At 36.8% G+C, this 20,310-nt stretch overlaps 1 protein-coding gene across 2 annotated transcripts in view; it reads left to right on the plus strand.

Moving 5' to 3' along the window:
• Window positions 1-20,310, plus strand: part of LOC126373656 (cytochrome b5 reductase 4-like) — a 107,785-nt gene that overhangs the window by 23,791 nt on the left and 63,684 nt on the right. The window contains exon 2 of one of the 2 annotated variants that reach the window (XM_050019875.1): window positions 1,473-1,812. In XM_050019875.1, coding sequence (XP_049875832.1) covers window positions 1,479-1,812 — 334 coding nt within the window. In that variant the 5' untranslated portion in view covers window positions 1,473-1,478. Of the gene's footprint in view, window positions 1-1,472; window positions 1,813-9,408; window positions 9,852-20,310 lie in introns of those variants that run through there. The other variant, XM_050019877.1, reaches the window with a different exon arrangement.

The raw sequence follows: 20,310 nt of genomic DNA on the forward strand, positions 1-20,310 counted from the left end.
GGTCGGTGACGTCAGTCGCCGTCTCGCTTGTGGGTATCGCTCCACTGCTCGCTCTGTCGTTAGGCCAGCGCTGCGCTCGACGATAACCTCTTCCGTTTGCAGTTGTCCTTACGGTTGGTCGCTTTGTAAAACGTTATGTCCCGTCCATAAAACACTTCTTATGTCCCTGGCCAATGGTATTTGGGGACTATATTGCGCTGCTATACATGAGGCTGTAAGAGATTTACGCAGCAGTGAAAGGGGCAGTTACTTTATGGAATGTTGGTATTTAGTTATTTTTATTTCTATATTTATAACAATTATGGAAAGGGCTACAATAATATTTTCTTATAAAAACTAAGTCTGGACGTTTTGCTGTTTGCTCTGTTTCCGTGCGTGCAATGAGATTGCTGTAATAACTGAACAATAGTCTTGCCAACAGCATTCTCTGTAAACGGTCCTTTTTTATGACCATTGTGGCGGTAGTAATCTATTTACTATTTAATTCATAGTTTACCTGAACACACTCAAGGACAGTGGAATGATTAGATAAGATACCTAGTTCAGTAAATAAGTAAAATGTTCTAGTAAACTGATCATGAAAATGCATTTAGAAATATTCGAACCGCTTGAAACGCCTAGTAAAAGCAGTCTCTATTTATTTTTCCTATGTATTTGTAACTTACCTCACACGGCAAGGTAGAGAGTTTTACAAAAGTACTCAGAAAAACATTTAGAAACTTGAGGGCGGTCAGGTGTGAAACTAAAAAAATACTTTGATTTTATATAATAAAAAAAACTGATTTTGATGTAAAAAAAATGTGGGCTTTTGTATAACTGTTATTGATTTGGATGTCACAATGACTTTTAAAGTAATTTTTAATACTCTTTGATAGTGTTCAACACTAGAACCTTATTATTGTAAATCTACTTACTTTTTACTAACATGTTTGCTGTGCTCTAGAGATAAGTTTGTTTCGGTATTATTTAAAAACTCTCCTTTCATTGAAATAAACATGATAACGTTTCTGCGGGCGCGGTGTTTTACTTACGTTTACCATTTGATAGGATATAAAACTATCATTCAATGAACTGACAAGTTTTTCGGAGAATTTTATGATGATTTTATTTAGTCCCAGGGTTGATGACGTCGGTCATTGGTCTCACAATCCGCACGAGGGAATTTGAGCGGGTAGAGTATAGAAATAACGGCAGGCCACATACTGTTGAGATATGCAACTTTCTTTTACGTACGCCATTAACTGCACCAGCGCCCCGATCCACCATTTTTGTTTTATATAAAATCAAATCAAATATACTTTATTGCACAGAACTACATTTAAACAATCAGACCACCACAAGGAAATAAACATTTACAAACTTGGATGCGGGATGGTGCAACAAAAAAAATAAATACCTAAAAGTAAAACTAAAGTTAACAACAATAATATGTATTTAAAAACAATAATAACAAAACAATATTTTCTTTCCAGATCAACATGGCCGACCCACAAAAGGAGGATGAGACGACGCCGACACAAAATGGTACTCTCAAAATATCCTTACCAACCGTCCTTGAGCCGTCTTCGGAAAAATCCGATATTTCCGTCAAATCGTTCGTTACATCCGAATCCAAATTATCCCTTCCGTCGAATTTGTGCACGCCGACGTCTCCTTTGCGACTGTCCTCGCCTCTGTCACTGCCGTGTTCCCCCACACCGTTTACGAAGACCCTGCAAGCCCCGGAGAAGACCACCAACTCTCTATCGTCCTCCACAAAGCTGAACCAGCAGGCTAATAATCAGTCGACGCTCAACACAGGCTCCGCGACAGGTGAGTACGTAATTAATTAATTAACGTCTAGAGAGTGCTCGTATTAAACTTAGTAATATTGAAAGCTTCTGCTCTAACATAATCAATACAGGCTTCGGAGTTAATCTCGTTACTTTATCAGAGACTAGAAACTGCTAATAGGTATCACAGTCTCACCATGCATACAAAGTGTAGTCGTAAACCAAAAATACCCTACGATCCCTCATAGAAGAGTCAGGCCATCTGCTAAACAATTGTTTGTTTTGATTGTGAGTAAAAGAAAACGTAAACCTTGAAAGAAGACCTAGAAACACGTACATTGACCAAATTGGAGATATCCTTAGAAAAGGTTCACTACGAACTGCTTTGAACCGGCACGGCGTGTATGAAACGATTGATGAATGTGGAGGAAGCAAGAGAAGTGTGTCAGGATCGTAGCAAATGTAATTTCATAGTATATGATTACTCCGGTGGGAAATATGCGTGAGTTTATGTGTGTGTGTACGTTCACGGGTAGGTACTAATATGCATACATACACTTTGAAACCATGTCACATTAACTTTTTTGACAAATTAAACCGTAAGTCTCATTTAATGTCAAATATGACAGTGCGACAGGGTTCTAAAGTGGGTACGTGTACATAATTAGGTCATGCCTGTAACTTATTTGGGGCGGGCAGAGATACAAATAATCAGAAGATAATTGCGCCTTTGCCAAGTAATAATATAATAAGGGATTTACATGGTCACCTTATGTGAATGAAGCGTGTGTGCGTGTGTGTGTGTGCGTGCGTGTGTGTGTGTGTGTGTGTGTGTGTGTGTGTGTGTGTGTGTGTGTGTGTGTGTAAAACTCTAAAGCTGAAGAATAAACGGCAAAAATGTAAGAGTTTTAGTAGTACATCCTAGGAACGATTAAGTATCCTGTATTCACCACACGTTCCAATAGCACAGAATTATATTACGGTCAAAACTCCAAAACGATGTTTAGTATTCTCAGCACGAAGTTGTTCCTTTGTTATATTTGTAACAGATTACGTTAAAAGGAGTAAGTAAAATCGAAAGTGTTTTATTCACATAGAAAGTAAGTACTTAGTATTAACAATAAATTGTGTTTTTGTCGTCAACCCTCGCCCAGCCGACTTTCCTCCGTAATTTTCCCGTTGGTCGTCGAAAGGATAATATTACTTTTTATTTTTTGCTTGTTATCTAAAACGAATGGTCTGCTCCAGATAATTACACTGTAAGCGATATCTAACCACTTCTTCTTCTTATCGTGTGGGTTGTGAGGTGGAATACCAACCTCACCAACCCTGGTGTCAGGGTTATTACTGAGCCGGCAAAAGTATTAAGATGTAATCGATCCGTCAAAGTGTTTATGTTTTGTTCAGAACTCGCATGAAAAAAGATAATTTATTATGAATACCTACTGAAAGAAATTCGGGCGCTTTGGAATATCGACTTTGTTTGTTTTAAATAACGCCAAGCACATTTGTTATAGCTTTGGTTAAATAATCAGTTTTGTTATGATGACGATGTGAGGATAAAGAGAATCGTAGGGTACGAGAAGAAGCTAGCTATTATTAGTCCTACAGTTAGTAGTTATCAGTAGATTACATAAACTGCCTATATACGTCCCACTGCTGGGCACAGGCCTCCCCTCAATCAACCGGAGGGGGTATGGAGCATACTCCACCACGCTGCTCCACTGCGGGTTGGTGGAGGTGTTTTTACGGCTAATAGCCGGGACCAACGGCTTAACGTGCCCTCCGAAGCACGGAATCATCTTACTTTTTTCGGACAATCAGGTGATTCAAGCCTGAAAAGTCCTTACCAAACAAAGAACAGTCTCACAAAGTGATTTCGACAATGTCCCCATCGGGAATCGAACCCGGACCTCCAAATCGTGAGCCTAACGCTCTAACCACTAGACCACGTTATAGATTAACAGTTATTAATACATCATCATCATCTCCCTAGCATTATCCCGTTTTTCACAGTGCAACCTAACCTGAAGATTTGACACATCCGGTTTATTACAGAAGCGACTGCTTGTCTGACCTTACAACCCGCGAAGGAAAAACCAGCCCAATACAGATTAGGTCACATACTTCCGATAATGCATTTCTCGGGAATGTTGGTTTACTCACGATGTTTTCCTTCACCACTGAGCATGTGATAATCATTTACGATCCAAACATGAATTCGAAATAAAAAATTCGACAATTTGATTTAGGCGTGTGCTGGATTCGAACCTGCGACCTCAAAGTGAGAGGCAAACGTTCTAGGCAGCCACGGCTCTTAGCTGTTATCAATACATGTTCACTACAATTGTCAATGCTCTGGTGATTTGGTAATTGCATGTAACCCGCGCCTCAAAGGGAGTGCGTATCAACGAAGTTTCTAGTTGATTCGCAGGAGTCATACCAATTGCATTGCATGTTGACACAAATGTCTACAGTATAGGAAAATTTTATCGGTCAATCTATTGAACTATTTTTACATAGTATTTCGAATCCATCGTACTTAAACTAAGGTTGCAATTACACAAGTCTTCAGAAGGTGTTGCAATTATGTAAAGAACCTATTGTCTCATATCCCACTACTAAGAGCTGTTTTCCTTCCCATAAATCGGAGGAAACTGCAGCCGTTAGGGTAAACCGCTTTAGTTCATATTACTCTGCGAGTTGGTAAAGGGCGGTGAGTTTTATTTGCCCTTTAAAATGGTATTATTACAGAAGGCCTAGCAAATTTCGATTAGACACGTCAATCGCGTATATTTTCATTCATATTATGTTCGGACAAGCGTTGCGACCTTTACGATAACCCATCCATAAACTAACCTCTACATAAAATTGTCTAACTTTGTATTTACTTTCCTTAAATTGCAATCAACAAACAACAAAATTATTCTTCGCGTAAAACAAATGAACGTAGCTTAAAATTTTCTGTTTATACAAATCGGATTTATTTTATCTTAAACAAACTTTCGCTAAAATATGTGTGCTTCAAAATGTGGCGCGGTGTTGCTGTTTTGGTTACTCTCCAAAACTGAAATCTGCATTGTGCAGTTTCGAGAAATCCGCCCAATGCCAGGCTTTCGTGGAAATATTTACGCTGAGATTTTGAAAATACACAATTTGTTGGGTGAACTAAGTAGAGTTAGGCCAGTTACAGTTTGCATCTCTTTATTAATTAGTGGTTAACTTGTTAGTAAGCTATCCAAATATAGTTAGAGGCCATACCCAGCAAATGGGTAAATAAAGACTTCTAGCCAGAGGGAGTGGTGTTCTGATGCTTCAGGGAGGCGAAGATAAGCAATATATTAACTAATTATGATTATAATATTGTATATATTCTAAGGTTAAGGTAAATATCGTATATGACTTTGTTCAAATAAATAATAATAATAAGTATTCAAAATCTAGGTATTTGTAAATGAATATGCTCTCAGATTTTCAAGATTATGTTGTAAATGTCAAAGTCTCGCAAACTAAGACATTTTGCTCAACTGGAACCGTCTGAGCAATAATTATGTCTTTGTCTATCTTTGTTTGTTTATTCTGTTGAATGTTGAATCAACTTTTATTGTCATTTCTTACTTATTCCTGTAGACAGAATTACTGTACATAGCTTATGTCAATGCTGCTGTATCGTCGATAGTTAATGCTTATATACATAAAGTTTATCTTTTTATTACCCTCTAAAAGACATTTAATGTCACGATTTATGTTAGTTCTGTAACAGAAAACAAAAATTACCCACAAACTAAGTATTATTACTTATACTGAAAAAAATTTCCTTATACTGAAAAAAATGTCGAATATTCTTAGTTTTCAAATCGATCCCTTTCATTCCTTGTTCATGTACGGAATATTGTATAATATAATGTTGATACGTAGCTACATACTGCTCTTAACAACTAAACTCAGTTTATCAGTTACCTCGACGGGTAAAATTACAGGTTAAATAAACATCAAGTATTTACATAACGAAATCGTAATACTGTAACGATTATACACAAAACGGTTGAATGCATTGCTTACTTATTGGCGAATCAGGTTTAAATTTTAAACAGCTGACTCATTTATTATAGCAGCATATTTTGATGATAACTCTTTTGATGATAGCATTGTGTTATCAAAGTATAATTTTATAAGTAATAACTTTAAACAAATTCTACTCTACATTTAATTATTTATACATATATATTTACCATGAAATACTTTTCATATTATTGCTTCATAAATATTTGATCATGATAGAAAAAATATTTAAACTAATGACATTCCTTATAAATATCAGATAATGGTGGTAATTCCTGTAGACACCATCTAATTTTATTTTAAGTTACACCTGTCATTTTCTTATCCGCTGAAAAAGAAAGTAACGGATGATTGATAGCTGTTCAAATAGGTATCTCGCATGGTCTACTAAATTCTGTCGGGTTTTTGACCAATGCAGGTATGTTTTTTTATGCCTGTTGATTATCTGTCCCTTTCATTTCGGCGGATAAGAAAATGACAGGTGTAACTTAAAAATAATATTAGATTGTGTATACTGGAATCAGCACGATTATCTCGTTCCACTCCTGATATTGGCTATATTGCCTGGTTGATATGGGTCCTGAGGTACACAGTGTCTTTATAGTTTGTATATGTCACCGTAAAATTGTAAATAACGTTAGATTATAATCTATCTCGCGAGATTGTGAACTGTCGAAAAATTTTGAAACGTAATATACTGCTTACAATTTAACGTATTATTATTCGTCAGATTATCGAAGTAAAACTGTTAAATCACAATCTTACAATTGTCAAATTGTCAACTGTCCGACGGCTGTCCCTGATTGGTCGGCCTTACAGTAGACCGTTCTGTGTCCATAGAGTTAGGAATAAAACACAGGTGTCAGTCAAATAAAATAAATGCTCTTCAAGATTGTGAAATCAAGTACGTATTTATTAATTATTTAGTAAGTAATCAATAATTCTGACATCACATGGTAAGATTTTTCTTACTGTATCAAAATTAAAAAATCTGAAACGTATCATTCAATATACTTTTCGTGTGTAAGATAAACATGCTGGCGGCATATATGTATGGCCCTTGGGCCACCCCCGCCGCACCCTAACCTACTGTTATGCCTTGTAAAAATTATGACAAAACACTATTATTCTAAAAAAGAATTATGGATATCTATTTATTAATCCCAAAAATAAGTTATACTTAACAAACCAGTATTCCTAGATGTTATTATGGGAAAGTAAAACTATTATGCTAAAAAACGTTATGCAAAAAGGATTATGATAGTTAAAATTATGACAAAAACATTTATGCATTTTAAGAGAATCCCAAATTAACATTATGCTCACTCTAATAGTTTTGTAACTCTATGGTATAGCACGCGAGGTGCGTTTCGTATCACAATTTGACGGTTTCACTTCGATAAATTATAATCTACCGAAAAATAATACGTTAAATTGTAAGCAATATGATACGATTCATAATTATTCGACAGTTCATAATCTCGCGAGATTCAAATCGATAGATTATAATCTAACGTTATTTACAATTTTACGGTGACATATATATCATAAACTGTAAAGCGTAGACACATAAACTCTTTTTTTTTCACTTTCCTTCCACCGTCTGTAATTGGAATATCATTGTATTTAAGTTTATATGTAATACAAACTGGACTTAAAAAAATAAAGGAAAACATGAAACAATAGGAGTAGGGCCCTGTGCTGGGAGGTTCTCTGGCCACGTCTTTCCCTCAGCGATACAGCTTCCGATGTGGTAGTAGTTTTACAGCTAGTTACATAATATGTACTTAATTAAATTTTTGAAGTTTCTAAAAGCGCTAACTATGCCAATATCGATGAATAAATATTTTTGAATTTTGAATTTTCGAGCTCTCTCTAAGGCTGATGATATATAGTACATGAAAATCTCGAATTCCATAAATTCATTCGTCTAAACCAGTTGCCCATGAAGAGAGAGACGCAGTTACGAACCTCAAATGATTTATTCAACTTTTTTAGTGTTTGATATCGAGATGCAATGAGTACTGTGAGCAAAGCGAAGGCTAATTGGGAGGATGGAAAGCTCAAATCCCAGCTCGTAGCTGCTAATGAATTGCAAAGCACTGGCACTCTCTGGGCCACTCCTTACTCACACTGCTTGCATATTGAAAGGCATATAGGCACATAAATTAAACGTATCTACATTCTCTTTTTACAGTTGGAAAATGCTTTAGTCAAGTTCTAATGTAATTAGTTTTGATAGATAAAAAATCATCATCATTAATTTAAGAGCCACGCTCTTGTCGGTGTAGCATTATCTATTCCAGTCTATCAAAGGTCAATTCCTAAAAAAAAATAAGCTACCACTAATATTTAGTACAGTGTACATAATCATCACACAGATTATCGTGAATCTATAGTACTACAGTGATTATAGTAGTAGTAACTACTACTGATCCTTGCTTCGGAAGGCACGTTAAGCCGTTAGTTCCGTTTACTGCTTACTTATTGATGTAAAGTTGTTGGTACATGAGTCATGTCAGGGGCCTATGGCGGCTCAATAATAACCCTGACATCAGGGTTGACGGGGTTGGTAATCCACCTCACAACCCACACGATAGAAGAAGACTACTGTACTGTACTATACTATACTAGTACAGTACTACAGTGATTATGGTAGTAGTAGTACCTAACTAATAATAATAAGTTAGTTAATAAATAATTACATTTAGCCGTCATTTAGTTCAGTATACCTACAACCAACTAACTCGATAGCTTTCTAAGTTATATGTACTTGAAAAGTCGCATAAACTTACATTTCATAATGCAACCAAGTTGCATCGCGGCCATAATTGATGGTCGCAATAAAATTCGCTAATGAAACGTTGCAAACGCTGCAACATTGTCCGAATCTGGCCCTCTACTATGAAAAGTTGCTGTATTTCAGCCTTTTCAATGGTCGAATGTGCTCGTTTCGAGGTTTTATTTAGCAGGTCTGCATTTATATTCACATGCGATCATAAATATTTAATTAAAGTTTAGTGATAAAAGCTGTTCAGATGTCTGATGTTATCACAAACTGAAAATCGAGTAATTACCTGAAGTGACACCTCATCTGATAAATGCTGATAAGTAATTTAGAAGTTATACAGATGTACAAACATCGTAGGCGTGTTTGACCGCTATGTATGTGACGAAGTATGTGACATAGCAGTCATTTCGCCGTAGTATTTCAGCTTCGAGACGGTGAGTTGTGTGCTCTAGAATTCTATCCATATATTCGCAAAAGTAAATAAAACTGCCGTTTCATACTATATTCTCATCTACATATGTAAGTAGGTATTACATATTAAAAAGAACCGTCGTATTTTACATAAAATTCCGTATTTGTAAATAGGTATGTGCCATAAATAAGAAAAATAAAACTCGAGACGACCAAGCGTAGCAGTTTGGTGCCGTGGATTTCTTTGTAGAATAATAATGGATGAGAAAACGGCGCGTTTTCGCTTCGAGAAATGGATGGGAAATGCTAGTAGTAGGAGTGGAGGACACTGAAAATGGAAAACCCTCATCTTTCAGAGCAGTAGAGCGCGGACCGCGGCGGGCGGCGGTCGTCTCCGCGCCTCGCCTCGCAACATGCCGACGCTCACTTTTGCATCCTTAGCGTAAAGTGAATCAACATTACAGACTTATTAAGTATTCATTTTGTCCCTTTCCTCTATTAATCTATGTCTTTCCCTGCCCCCTCCTGTACAACAACAAACCGAAATGTTTGCTCGTTAGGGAAATCAAAAGTTTCTATGCGCATTACTGCGGGGAATCAAATTTGTTAAATAACTTTTTGTGAGAGTAGCATTTTTGTGTCTGCTGGATAATTGGAGGAGGTTTTAATGATTAAAAAATTGACAATGGAAGCGGGTGGATACAATGTTTTGAAGTAGGTGATGTGTGGTGGTGTGTGAAGGACGACCATGCCGTGTTGTGGGTGCTGGTGGAACGGTAGACAGAGGCATCGCCCGCCCGACTCTGACACCACAGGTTACTGCTAAACTATTTACTTATTTATTATAGTGCATCCAGTACATACAAGCTATTAAAATATAAGATGTATTAGTAATATGAGAAAAGTTAAGTAGTGCGGTGGAGTATCCTCCATACCCCCCTCCTGTTGATTGAGAGAAGGCACAACAGTGGGACATAATATACGTAGGTTGTTTATGTTATGTTGTATCGACACGTATAATTGTAGCGACACGTTTACAAAAAAATATTACTTACCTTCTAAACAAGAAATTCACTCTAAAATTAGTTCTCATACCTACGACCTATGTTAAAATTTAACTTTAAAAAGCAAATCAGGGAAACTTTTTTACTAAATAATATATAAACGATATAAAAATCAAAACAATAACAAAATAGCGAAATTAAAATTAGTAAATAGGTAGGTATTTCTAACTGTGGTGTGTACTTGATTTCAGCATTTTATACTTACTTGAAATGTTCTAAATTTTGCGAATCGGATACCGAGGATACTTATACGTAACACTTACAGTGAGTAAGCAGATGAGTGCACTTTATTCGCCCTAGTTCGTAAAGAATTATTTTTTTAGATATTGCAACCGTTGAAACGTGGTGTTGGAGGACGCCGGAAGGACAAGTTAGACGGAAAATGGAGGAGTGGTAGTAAGAGTAAGACAAATATTGAGAGTTATTGAGGGCAGAAGAGGCAAGAATATTGGACACTTAAATGAATTCGTCGTGGCTTATTAAGTGTGTTTATAATTCAATAAATTTATTAAAAACATCATAGAAGGGAAGATAGAAGGAAAGGGAGAAGGAAAGGGAGGAAGATGAAGGGAACAAATTAAAAGACGGCGATCGTCGTGTTTTATAAAGAACTCAAAGAATTGGCCATTGATAGACAAGAATGGAGAATGCTACACCGCAAAGAGCGTGGCTCTTAAATTGATGATGATGAACCGTTATTCATGGGGATTCTAGTGCGTAATTCCAGTTGAAAGAAAAGCTAAATTTCTTGTGAATGCGTGCCGTATACTGGGTAATTATATATAATTTACTCTTCTCCATATTAATTATTATAAACAAAACTTTCCATATATTGCACAGTAGTTGAATGTTGTTCTTTCGACGTTCTTTGCTTTTCATGTTTTCAGACCAAATCCCCTTATCAAACGCTGGTTACATCAGGTGTATCTGATAATACCTCCTTATCAAAGTATACTTAATTTAGTTGTAGTTTTCATTAGCTTAGAAACCGTAACTCTTTATTTTAGAGCGCAATTATAACTGGGCACGTATAAAACTCATTTTTGTCGTCACAGATAATATTCAATTATATAACCTTCTGAAAATATTCTGTTTTCTTGTCATGTGTTGATTGTTTTGTCGCGTCGCTCTCGGCAACACCAAGCTATTATTGTTCTGCGATTGTTCCAGTCAGGCGATTGACGACCTCGTAGACACGATCCCGATAAAATATTCAAAATCCAATTATGGCATTATTATTCTCATATCTCCAGCTAAAGTTTACTCTTTGATCGGGATCTTGAAATCTTCAAATTAATTAAACTTCAATATTCGCACTTGGAGTGCCTACATCGAAACTGCAAACTTTTACCCTTGGTACAAGCTTCCGACCAAGATAGCCTCATTTAGAACCTCATAACGTAATTTGCAGTAATAATGATACGACTTGTATTACGTAGATAAACACGGTGGATTGGATAAAATAAAATTATTGGCAATTTAAATCGCAAAACTGAAAATGTAATCGTATCAAAAAACAACAGAATTTCATGAGGTAGCTGTCTTTAAACATTCCTCCTCGTTGTTTGATCACTCAATGTTTGACTAGGGTAGATAATACCTGAATCGTTTATGTGCTGAGCTCGGAAGTTCTACATTGTTCTACCTGGTGCACGGAATGTTGTCAAAGTTATGCCATTAGCGCTCATAGCGTGCGACATCGACGTAGTATCCTAGTTTGGCACACTGAGGAGACAATGCTATCGATGACGTGTAGTGCCTCCACACATCAGAGCTCCACTGTGAATTCTAATGACAAATTGATTGGTTTTCGATATCATTAGTTTGGAGTAGTTAGTATAGCGGCGCGCAGCACATACATTGTCCCAAGTGGTTTGTCTCTATCCGTCGGCCAATATTTAACATTTTCCCGGAATTATATAATGATATAAAATCCCTGAAAATGTTCTGCTTTCCGTTTAATAAATGTACGTCGCGCAGTTCCACGAATACAAACATTTCAAGTAAGTCTACCATTACGTTTTTTGATAGAATTTCAAATGGTAATTTGACTACAAAGGTTTTTAATTACTAACGCTGTTACTGTTAGATACATCGACAATGTCAAATACAGTAATATTAATAATTTGATATCAACTGTGATCTTGATGTTAGGTAATGAAATGTCAGAGACAAAAAGCTTCCAGACAATGACAAAGTAACTGTTTGAAGTCCTTTGTGTTGCGTTTTTTCTTTGCTGGTTCACTTATTTTTCTCAGATCCCAGTTTTAGAGTAAGTGAATGTCTCTTACAACAATTATATAAGTCTATACACGTGCCACTCATGCCTATTTGAGATGTCGAATACGTATAAAACACGAATACATTAAACTACGAATATATTAAAGAATGAATTCAGCTTGGGAGGTCTAAAACATAAGGACCTTTTTGTAATCAAAGCCACAACAAGTTATGGGTCAAAGTACTAGAGTACTTTGAAAAGGTTTTGTGTTAGAACACAAAATCCCCTTTTCTTTTGAACAAGTTTTTCTTTCATGCGTTTGTGAATAACTGTGAATTTACTCGTTTGAATATTCTGAGTCATTGTTTGTGGTGATTATTTAGGGTTGGGCGCCTTGAATAGACAGTGCGGTTAAGCCGGCTTCAAGCTGAAAAGAACTTAAAGAACCTCGTTAGCCTTTCATATAGGTCCGTTGCTGGATGGAAAAATTAAACGAATCAGTTCTCGGTACGCCCTACTTTCTGTATGTTTCCAAATAAATTGATTTATAAAAGACGCTCTACAAGGTTTGAAACGTTTCAAATCTAAAGTTATAAGTACGTACTGTAAAGTTCTTTAATAAAGAAAACGAAGTTAGATCAAAGTGTTGCTCCCAGTCTTTCGCTTATATTATTCATATGTATTTATTAACTTTATTCTTCTTCTTATTCTAGGGTCAAATGGTTTCAATTTTATTCCAAATCATAAGTGTTGGGTAAAAGACTTAGTTTATAACTTATTTGCTGAACATTTTATTGAAATTGGTAGAGCGGTAAACTCTTGGTTAGAAAACAAAAAATAAATTGTGAAGCATTTGCTCGTAATGTACTTACACATTTTATTTTCTTGATTACTTTAGTATTATGCCTAATCTAATACTTGATTTTAAATCGAAGGCGCGAGGCGTCGTTTACATGAACGTTTAATCTAGGTTTACGCTAGTATAATACCAATGATTCCCTTCGGAACATTTGTATTACATTACGTGTAGTAATAACACTTCATAAGTTGATCCAGTCGGTTCGGTAACAGATTCCGCGAATTACCATTAGGGTAATTAGCCAACCAGATGTTGCCATACTGAAATTTTATGTTAATTACCTCGTAGGTAATTAAAGGTCGTGCTTTGCACAATGTAAGATAAACTCTGTTTTGTTGGAAGTATACAAAGCGAATGAACGACAAAAGTTTCAACATAACAACATAAGCCCACGATTATATCTCAATTGGGGCAGTCAGAGGTACCTATATCCATCGCAAGATGAACTAAGTACCAACAGCTCACCCAAACTTTCTGTTATACCAACGTGATAGGTGTGAGCCGTATCGCCGTCTGTGATGGTCGAGCCAATTGTAACTGTAACATAATATAATGCATGTAACATATCACGCCTATGTCCCCGAGGGGGTAGGCAGAGGTGTACAGTATACAGGGTGTTAGTGACGTCGTACCGAATGCTGAAGGGGATGATTCTGAGTTAATATCAAGTGGGATTTTCCGTCGCATAATTCACGTTTTTTTGTGTATTTTAAATTATTTTTAATTCTTTACTTTTACGGTGGAAAATTACACTTGATATTATAACAGAATCATGACCTGTATTATCCCCCTCAGTATTCGTTACGATGTCACTTACACCCTGCACAATTACGTACTGGTAGCCATACAAGTACATAAGGGTGTTAGTGATTCTGAGTTGATAACAAGTGGAATTTCTTCTCGGAAAATTAATGAAAATTTTAATGTTACAGTTCCATACTTTTACGACGAAAAATTCCGCTTGATATCAATTCAGAATAATAGTCTGAATCACCTATCAAAGTTTTCGTTACGATGTCACTAACAACCTGTATACACTCGTTCCTCGCTAGCACGTGTATGTACGTAAAAATAAATAATCCGTACCTTTGCAAATATCACTACATCACTTTGTGTCCTTGCGGGGACCGGACTCAACAATTTCTGTTATGAGCTATTGTATCGTACAGTCCGTTATTGAATTATGCCACAAAGCTAGTAGATAGTACCTATCACTATTTGGTAAAGCATAGAAAGTGAACATACCTACTATATGTGGGCAAAAGGACTTGCAAACTCAACAACAACCTTTTTAGTTTATTTCATTGTGTAAGTTTTACTATTATATAAGTATATAAATTAAAAAATAATAAATAATGAAAAGAGTAATAAATGTTACTTTCTTTCTTTCTTTTTACATATATTTTGTCGTTATTGTACCTATTATTGCTGCGGTGTCCTCTAATAATAATAATATTATTATATTAATAAAAATATTTTATTCAGAAAAATAGTACAAGTTTTTTACATAATCAGCATTCAATTTTAGCTATGTTTCTTACACTAGGCAAAGCCTGTATCGTAAAAATAACTATTACCTTTATAAAAAAAAATATTTCTTTCTTTTTTTCTAACTCTAATGTGAGTAAATTAAAGTGCAGTACTTAATTTTCATACGTAGGTGAAAGTTATTACTTAGTCAATTTCTACGTCGTAGTATGGGGTGTAGATTGTGGATCGTTAATAGTACCTAACTCCATTATAGTGTTTGTTTTTCGAGTCCCAAATTACGTAAATAAATTGAAAGTGTCGAGTTTACATAAAAGACAATCCTTACTAATTATCTTGAAAGCTTTAAGGAAATATCCTTGATAGTATACGATACGCAACTCCTTAAAAAGTATGTATAGTAAGCTGGTACATATAATATTACACAAATACAAGCGTAGACGGTTATGTATGTAATAATAGGTATTAGCGGATGCAGTATATTATACTGGGGAAAAAATGAAATTATTTACGATATCACATTAAAAACCTTAAAATAACAGTATTTTTCCACTATTTAATGGATGTTATTATACATATAAACCTTCCTCTTCAATCACTCTATCTAATAAAAAAACCGCATTAAAATCCGTTGCGTAGTTTTAAAGATTTATGCGTAAATAGCTCTATATCCCCAACGGGGATAAATAACTTCCTTCTTTATTGAAGTCTGTTAAAAACGAAGTTATAAATAAAAAGAGTAATAATCAATGTGTGAAGTCGATAACGATAGAAGATGGCACTCCTAGAAAGCTAGAGCTAAGTTTTTATTTATTTATAAAAAAAGGTACACCAACAGCCTGTATAATAAAACATTAAATAAAATAAATGTTACATCAGGAATTAGACTGTTACATAAGCCAATTATAGGTGCACACATCATTTGCAGTGTTAGACAACGTAATCGTTGTTAAGTTGTTAAGTAAAGGCGTTCGCAGTGCAAGCATATAGAATAAGGAATAATAAATACTACGTAAAGAACGGCAACTCTCCGCTCCCCACCAGCGTCTGAGCTAGGTTTATCTCATCCCCATCGAACATAGTTTAGACTTAAATCGTATGGCGTCAGACGTCACACACACAGATGCGTGTGTACGATAACGTCAATGTGTGGTGTCTGTGTAAAACGAGGTTGTTTATATGAAATGTCCGGGGTGTGGTGCAAGGATCGACCTTTTTGCCAAGTATTTAAAATTTTATAGAATAACTGTGGTTCTGTGGTACACTGTCTTGCTTCTGAAACGGGGAACGCCGGTCCGAACCCCGGTACGGGACTTGCACCAATGAGTTATTAACACTTTCAAGGACAGAACGTCTAATGTCGTTTCGATTCTAAGTTGTCATACTCTCATACTACCTATTATAAACCATCGATGACCCATGGTCTCTGTCCGTGAAAGGATTAATTTATCTTAAGTGCAGTTTTCAGTAACAAAGTTGGCTCGACCATTATTGGCGGCGATACGGCTTACCACCTATCACGTGGGTCTGCCAGAAAGCTCGGTGAGGTGTGGGTACTTAGTTCATCTGGCTATGGATGTACCTCTGACTACCCCATTGGGATATAGTCGTGAGCTTCTGTATATGGCTGCATTTCAGTCTGTGATATTAGTCTGCGGAGTAACCAGGCGAAATAGCTCGTTAGTTCAGTAACCGGGTCATCTTAGGTCCGTGTCAACTGCAAGCACTTGTTTTTGTTCCAGCACCTTTTTGTTTGCACTCTTTAAAACAAAACACAGCTCCATTAGGAAAAATTGTATGAAAAAATAACTAACTTTAGTATTAAATACAGCTCACCCTCTCGTTTTTGTTTTGACGTGACTTATTGTAGATTTGCCGCAGATGGCAAACTACTAACTAACTACTTGGCCGGACAAATGGGGAGCGCTGAAGGCTCTCACCTGGTACAACGTTTAACTCACCCTCTCGTGTTATGTTAATCTTTAGTATATAAAAAGAAACACAAAGTTGGCTGTCCACTATTATAGGCGGCGAAACGGCTCACCACATCATCTATCAGGTTGGTCTACCAAAAAGCTCGGTGAAGTGTGGGTACTTAGTTCATCATGCGACAGATGTGCCTCTGCCTCCCCCAATTGGTAATATAGTCGTGAGTTTATGTTATGCTGTTGTTAAATTAAAAGTAAAACTCATAGCTTTACAACGTGTGTTATATGGCGAATATCATACTGGTGTTGATATTTCCCCTTCCATTTTCCCTTGTCATTTATCCCGTCATAAATATCATCCATAAAATATAAACCTTATGTGTTCTGGGAATTTGTAATATTCATATTTTTTATAAGGATACGACTTCCGTGGTCCAGTGGTTGAGCGTTGGGCTCACGATTCGGAGGTCCAGGGTTCGCATCCCGGTGGGGACATACCACAAAAATACTTTGTGATCCCTACTTTGGTTAGGACATTACAGGCTGATCACCTGGTTCTCCGAAAGTAAGATGATCCGTGCTTCGGAAGGCACGTTAAACCGTTGATCCCGGTTACTACTTACTGATGTAAGTAGTCGTTACATGGGCCATGAAGTGCAGCCATATAAACGTACAGAAGCTCACGACTATATCCTAATGGGGTACCTAGTCAGAGGTTTAGCCATCACAAGATGAACTAAGTACCCATACCTCACCGAGCTTTCTGGTAGACCCACGTGATAGGTGGTAAGCCGCATCGCCGTCAATAATGGTCGAGCCAACTATGTTACTGAAAACTGCACTTAAGATAAATTATCAACTCAAATGGGGTCTTTCATTGTCGAAATCACTTTGTGAGACTGTCCTTTGTTTGGTAAGGACTTTTCAGGCTTGAATCACCTGATTGTCCGAAAAAGTAAGATGATTCCGTGGTTCGGAGGGCACGTTAAGCCGTTGGTCCCGGCTATTAGCCGTAAAAATACCTCCACCAACCCGCATTGGAGCAGCGTGGTGGAGTATGCTCCATACCCCCTCCGGTTTATTGAGGGGGCCTGTGCCCAGCAGTGGGACGTATATAGGCTGTTTATATAATGGGGCCTTTGGGGGCTCAATAATAACCCTGACATTCCACCTCCACAACCCACACGATAGAAGAAGATAAGGATAATATCAGTAAACACTCGTGTTACGTAACGGAAAATGCTATAAAAGTTTTCCGCATGTGACAATGAAATAGATGACAGAAATATTAGAAAAGCTATCGGCTAACGGAACTCTCACATTTTGCGAGCTGTTTCAACTCACGCAAGCGTTTCAACAGATCCATTTTTCACTCGAGTGAACTTTACCTTCGATATCGTTGAAAAATCTTTGATTCCATGAAGTTCATTTTCTCTACTCCCGATTAATAAATATAAAAACGTTTTTGTGTCCAATAGGTATCGATTTATATACCACTAATATGGCACTTCGTCAACATAAGTCTTATATTTACTTTATATGCATATTTAGGTTAAGGTTTGTCATTTGTATTGTATCCTGAAAGCAGTGATTATTATTATACCTATAAGTCTATTTCCGTACCAATCAGTTACTGCTGCGATTACGTAAATTAAAGGGAAGACCTTTAAAATATCCTATACACGCCTATTTTGTACGCCCACGATTTCTATGCGAGTGTTTGCCAGGCTAATTTAAGATACATTCAAATTGTATAGAAGATAAAATCTAAATTGCTTTCCTAGTAGAAAACAAATTTCTGCGTCGAGGTCGGGCGCCAACTTTCCTGGAGCCAAAACAAACACTTTCCCTCGAATTGGGACGGTCTGCGTTGAAATACCTACTGTTTATTATTTAATATCGCGGCCGGAACTTCCTCTAATGAATGGGCACAAATTCTGTAAAAGTTTGGCTTGTACATTGCTAACTGTCGCGAGATAATCTGTAAATACAATCAAAATCAAGCTTCCTGATAAGGTGATATTGTTTGTTTCTTTCTTTTTTGTCATTTAATTTTATTATGATTTTGAATACTTAGTTCAACTTAACGGAAACGTGGAATTTTATTCCGATTAATGTGAAAGTGTGTTTATAAATGTATTACTTACATGACTCGTGTGTTCACGTTACGTAGTATTAATCATTGTTTGTTCTGTGGTGTTGCATAATGTAGTACTCCTCGAGATCGAAGTTACTTTTTTCGTAAATAGACGTCTATTATCGCTCGTTTCGAATACATTGATGTCTCCACGCTTAGGCCCTCGACCGCCATTCCGATGTAACTATGCTCTTTTTTCGCGATTCCTAAATCCCTAAAGCAATTTCGCAAACTATTCCTTGTGATCCGGTCGCGTGTACTAAATAAGTAATAGTTTTATGACATTATTCAGTTCCCGATCTGGTCCCGGTTAGATTCCCGATGGGGACTATCTGATTGTGCGAAAAAGTAAGATGATTCTGTAGAAACGGCAACGGCGGAAGGGACTCTAAGCTGTTGGTCCCGAGTTCCTAGCTCAAACGCCTCCACCATCCGCAACCCGCGCTGCGTGCAACCAGCAGCAGTGGTGAAGTATGCTCTATACACCGTCTGTGTGTGTGCAGTGGGATATATATACCTATATATCCCACTGCTGAGCACAAATACCCTATAGGTATAGGGTATTTGTGTTATGTGTCTGGGTTGATTTTGACGGAAATTTTATTTAATATACTGAAAGCTCTTAAGTCTTAAAAGATCAATTCTGCCAGATGGAAATGTTTGAAACATTTAAGTAGAAAAAGAACTTTAAGACATTATTACTCAAATAGGGACTTTTATGAAGTCTCTACTTATTGTAAAAGTTATTTTCCGTTAAAAGTATTTAATTATGAAAATTTGCCTCTCTTATTAAAGCCTCGTCTCCACTAAGCGACATTTTGTCAGGCGACATATTGTGTCAGATATGTGTCTCCATGTGTCAAAATAATATACGTGTCTCCGATTTCGGGCGACGTGGGCAGACTTTGCTCGACATCTCATTGTCATATCTATAGTTGTAGAGTATAGTAACATAATATATTATATATCAACGAGTTGGAGCGTTGGGCAAAGACAGCTGACGTCATCCGATGACCGCCGACAATAACACATGTTTAACACATTTATGTCGCTCGACAAATGTCGTCTAGTGAGGACGAGGCTTTATAAGGTAACCTCTGTTAAATAGGAACAGAGTGGAAACGTAATAAATAGGGATAATGTTTGTAGTATATCTGCCTGTCAGCTACCTTCAGGCTAGTGATGTGCCGTTACGCAAGTAAAAAGGCGCAAAAGTTATGTCTTCTTCTTCTTCGTCGTTCCCTCACTGCTGAGGATCGCGACCACAGGTTATGGATTTCCACTCGGTACGGCTATATGCTGCGAAAAAAAAAAATAAAAGTAAAAAAAGTTATGTAAACAAAACTTTATGACCCAGTCTTTAGGCCATTGATTTAAATATGTTACTTTTAGTAGAGTCAATATAGCCTAGTACTAAGAAAAAATATCATCGAAATCGGACCTACATAACATACATACATAAACAGCCTATATACGTCCCACTGCTGGGCACAGGCCTCCCCTCAATCAACCGGAGGGGGTAAGGAGCATACTCCACCACGCTGCTCCAATGCGGGTTGGTGGAGGTGTTTTTACGG

Source organism: Pectinophora gossypiella, chromosome 16 (assembly GCF_024362695.1).
Source record: "Pectinophora gossypiella chromosome 16, ilPecGoss1.1, whole genome shotgun sequence".
In the NCBI taxonomy this organism is placed as follows: Eukaryota; Metazoa; Arthropoda; class Insecta; order Lepidoptera; family Gelechiidae; genus Pectinophora; species Pectinophora gossypiella.